This window comes from Arachis ipaensis, chromosome B1, assembly GCF_059453495.1.
Source record: "Arachis ipaensis isolate K30076 ecotype BB chromosome B1, ASM5945349v1, whole genome shotgun sequence".
NCBI lineage: Eukaryota > Viridiplantae > Streptophyta > Magnoliopsida > Fabales > Fabaceae > Arachis > Arachis ipaensis.
The window spans coordinates 150343614-150348214 of record NC_142436.1 but is presented as its reverse complement, the minus strand read 5'-3'; the positions used below and the strand labels follow the sequence as shown (position 1 = coordinate 150348214).

At 34.4% G+C, this 4601-nt stretch overlaps 1 protein-coding gene across 1 annotated transcript; it reads left to right on the top strand.

The window, feature by feature from the left end:
- Nucleotides 1-999: 999 nt before the first annotated feature.
- Nucleotides 1000-4385, top strand: LOC107641491 (ATP-dependent DNA helicase). The gene is made up of 6 exons (XM_016344984.3): nt 1000-1417; nt 1805-2080; nt 2190-2363; nt 2479-2585; nt 3010-3341; nt 3462-4385. The coding sequence occupies exons 1-6, from the start codon at nt 1262-1264 to the stop codon at nt 4049-4051; spliced, it is 1635 nt and encodes a 544-aa protein (XP_016200470.1). The 5' UTR covers nt 1000-1261; the 3' UTR covers nt 4052-4385.
- The last annotated feature ends 216 nt before the right edge of the window (nt 4386-4601 follow it).

Sequence of the window (4601 nt, the reverse complement as noted above, 5' to 3'; positions counted from 1 at the left end):
TATACTCTAACTTGGTTTGGTAGAGTTTTTATTTTTTCCAGAGTAGTTTATGAAAGCTATTTTTTAAAAGATAATTTTTTAAAAGTTATAGCACTTATATTTGGTAAAATCACATTAAAAATAATTTTTAATAACCACAAATACTATAATTGCGTTTGGTAAAATAGATTTTTAAAAATTAAAAAAATTATAATAAATATATTTATAATAAAAAATAATTTTTTTTTCAAATTTTAGAGACTAATAATTTAAATATTTATTTGATTTACTCTCTATATTAATATAAATTAATAATAAAATTTGTGTGTAATCTAATATTAGTATTGATACGTTCATTACTCATCTATATATATTGACTCACTTTTATAAATCATAGAAAATGGAATACATATCTCAAATAAAATTATATATATATATATATATATTATATATAGTTATTATAATTTTGACTAATGTTCATGAAATTGGTGTACGAAAATTTTATGATTAGTTTCTATAAATCAGGTCTATTTCTTTATGTTTTAAAGAATAAAGAAAAACAAACATTTACTAAAAAATACAAAAATAACGCACAAAAAATAATATAAATAGATAGAAATTCATACCTAATACGTAATAGAGAATTAGAAATGTATTTGTGTTGAAATTGTAAAGATTAGATTAAAAAATAAAAAATATATAAAGATTATGTTAGAATTTATGGAAGTTAGAGTGAGAAATTAGAAATATATAAATATTTCAATGGCCATATAATGACAAAAAATATGTGTAAAAAAATAAATAAAATCTAGTGTTAATAATTAATAAAGATAATTTTAAATATTTATTATATTAGATTTCTTTTAATTTTGATAAACACAAATCAACTTTAAAAAAATTTTTCTTATATGCTTTCAAAAGTACTCCTAATTTTTAAAAGCCACAAAAAAAAAAAAAAACACAAATACTTACACTTTTTAATTTGCCAAACATAAAATAAAGTAATTGTGTTCTTAAAAACCACAAACACCCCTCTAAAAAATTTTACCAAACCCAGCCCCTCTCTCTCTTTCTGTTTCTCTCTCTGATTCGTCGAACATTACCAAAGCCCCCTTTCCTTCTTCTTCGTGGTTTGTTGTGTGTTCTTCTTCTCTCCTTCTTCTTTTTTTAGGGTTTCGTCTCGGAATCTCCGATCTTTGCGATCGTTGCGTCGGAATCGATTGCTGATTCGATTCTTGGATTCTTCAAAGTATTATCATTCTTGCCTCGCTGAAAAGTTTCCATGGTTCAGCTGATGGGCTCAGGGAACCACCATTCAGACCCCGAAACGGCGTTGATCCGTGAAAGGAGGCTGGTAAAGCTGGAGATCGAGGACCCTCTCGAGGAAGAGAATGGTCCCATCAACAAGCGCTCCAAATCTTCACTCGCTCCGAAAGAGGTTTGTGATCAGCTGGACTTTTAAAATAATTATTTTTTTAAGGGAAAAAAAAAAGAAAGAGAAAACGTGTTTTTGGGTAAAAAGAAAAGGGTGATTTTGGCGTGCAATTTTTTTGTTCCTTTTGATATTCCCTGTTGAGATTAGAAAAGAGTAGAGTTCCTTTCTTGTGTTCAAGAGTCGGATGAATATGATATTTTATTATTTTGTTGTTAACCACAATTTTCATTGAAAGATTAATTGGCGTGTTACTGCATGCGCAGATGAAAAAAAAAAAGTATATTCAATTTAAAATTTTGGTTGTCATAAGCTTTTTATTTGACAATGTTCTTTTATTTCGGGGACTTATTCTCCTTGTGATTGGTTTCTGGGAATTTCGCACATGAGCAGAGTATCTCAAGGGATGCATCTTTTGGTGATGCTTCAGCATACAGCATACTTGATGAGCCTAGCCCTTTGGGTTTGCGTCTGAAGAAGAGTCCTTCACTGTTGGATTTGATACAAATGAAGCTTTCTCAAGGGAGTGTGGCTGTTACAAATACGGAAAGTGACAACTTAAGCTGTCTAGGGAAAAAGGATACGCGTGCTGCTGCTGGAACCAGTTCTGTTGATAAGCTTAAGGCTTCGAATTTCCCAGCTTCACTTTTAAAAATTGGTACATGGGAGGTATAGTTCAAGTATTACTACCTTGTCACTAGTATTTTTGGGAGATATCTTCACCTCCCTCCCCCCTTGAATTCTGCTTAGGTTGAAATTTATTTGTTTATTTGTGCAGTATAAATCAAAATATGAGGGCGACTTGGTGGCAAAGTGTTACTTCGCTAAGCATAAGCTTGTTTGGGAAATTCTTGAAGGTGGGCTGAAGAGCAAAATAGAAATCCAATGGTCAGATATTACAGCACTTAAGGCCAATTGCCCTGAGGATGGACCTAGTTCATTGTCTGTAGTGGTAATTATTTGCCTAGTCATCTCTCTATATTAACTAGTTTATAATTAATCTCTAGGCATGCTTAGTTGTTCAGTATTCTTTGATTCATTGGGAATTTATTTGTGTATATGTGCAGCTTGCCAGACAGCCTCTTTTCTTCAGGGAAACTAATCCTCAGCCTAGAAAGCATACACTGTGGCAGGCAACATCAGATTTTACGGATGGACAGGCGAGCAAACATAGGTATATTCTTTTCCGCAGTTATCCTCTGGTGTAGATGTGAGCTCAAATATTTTCGTTGATATTTGGTATGGATTTAAAAGTTATAAGTTGGGTACCAAAGGTAGCATTCAATATTGAAGACTGATCTCCCATAGGACAACCGAGAGTGCTATTAGGTAACAACGAGAGAGCTCAGTAAAATAATTGAGGGAGGGGAGGCCCAGTTGCATTTGGTTTTTGGATATCATATTTGTTTAGTTTTAGAGGAGTCTTTATGATATAGATTTAACACATTCATAGTCGTTAATGGCTTTTTATTGTGAAAATTTGTTTGGTTCAATGTGTTAACTTCTAATTTATATTGGGTTCATGCTATAATCATCAAGTCCTAAGTTATTATATTTCTAAGACCTGATGTGTCTAACTCAACTTGGGTTTTCTGTAGGCAGCATCTTTTGCAATGTCCACAAGGGCTGTTGACCAAGCATTTTGAAAAGCTTATCCAGTGTGATGCCCGTCTTAATTTTTTAAGCCAACAACCAGATATAATTTTGGATTCACCTCATTTTGAGACAAGGCCCTCTTCTGCTGAGAGCGCGGACAATCCAAAAGATCATGATGTGCATCAAGTCAACAGTAAGGGATCTGCCATGTCTAGTTTTCTGGACGTGCAATCACCTATTGCATCCCTGTCACCATCATTTACGATTGAGCACAATAATCCTCCAGCCATTAGCATAGATAGTCTGCCCCGTGAAGCGCCTTCCCCTAGTTCAGGTAATATAAGAACCTGGCTCTTGTATTGATTGTCCTGATCATTGATTCTTTATTACACTGTGTTGAAGGTTTATTGTGCTTTATATTAACTTTTTGTTTTGTTTTTCTTTTATAAACTAGTCATGGACTGCCGTGCAATTGAAGGGAGTTCAAGTTCTGAAGCTGAATCCAAGGCCCCTAGAAATTGGGATGAGATTAAAGTGCCTGGATTACGCCCTTCTATGTCAGTCAGCGATTTTCTTGGCCACATTGAACATTGCCTTTCTGAGCAAATAACATCTGAGCCAGAGTACCAGGAAATGCTGGAGGACATTGCACAGTATCTTCTTAGTGACAATCAGGCTATAGGTACAGCCGCTTCTGATGAAAAATCACTCATGTCAAGGGTCAATTCTCTTTGTTGTCTTCTTCAGAAGGACCCTCCAGCCGTGCAGAACTCACATGACCATGAAACTCTGGTTGAAGGGCCTGACCGTGGGAAAGGTATTCAACTTGCCCATACTCATGAAACAGTGATGGATGACAAAAGTAGAATAGATTTCAAGATATTGGAAGAGGACTCTAGAGATGTTTCATCTAGCAAGCAGGCACCAGGCATGTCTAGGAAAGACTCGTTTGGAGAATTGTTGCTTCATCTCCCTCGAATTGCCTCGCTTCCGAAGTTCTTGTTTAATATATCAGAAGAGGATAGCGACAGTCAAGGCAGATAGCTACTCTGAAATGTGAAAATAGTCAAGCTGCATCGAGAATATGTTAATGTACTCGCATGTACCAGTTTAACTTCTTCCATGGGAGTCACTAGGATTCTGAAAAAATTTTAATGAAGAATCGTGGTGTAGAGCTCATGTTAGAACTCTTTAGATAGGTGCTTTAGCTCTTTTCTTGTGGTCATTCTAGTTTTCGTAGACGGTTATTGTAATGTAAGTAGATTTATTGCCTAATAAGTGTTTCAGCAGTCACGGATTTTAATTCTTTTCAGATTTGATTGACGATGTCACATTCACGATGTTAGCTCTTTAAAGTGTAAATACTGTTACTCTGTTATCAGCCATTCAGTGGGGAAAGTTAGGAACTTAAAAGTATTTTTTAAGGTGTATTTTATGGTGTAGAAATGAAATTGTTTCTACATGTGTAGAAAGATAGGTGTCAATGCATTAGTAGTTCATGATGATGGCTCTTGGATGGGGAAGAATTAATTAGACTACACAATTATTGATTCATTAGACCCACAAAAAGAAAGTGTGTGACATTGTATTTCTG

Bases quoted from the DNA above. Each gene is read 5' to 3' on its own strand.
- LOC107641491 (XM_016344984.3), top strand. From the start codon at position 1,262: ATGGTTCAGCTGATGGGCTCAGGGAACCACCATTCAGACCCCGAAACG. The intron at 1,418-1,804 runs GTTTGTGATCAG...GCACATGAGCAG, and splicing joins CTTCACTCGCTCCGAAAGAG to AGTATCTCAAGGGATGCATC. The intron at 3,342-3,461 runs GTAATATAAGAA...TTTATAAACTAG, and splicing joins AGCGCCTTCCCCTAGTTCAG to TCATGGACTGCCGTGCAATT.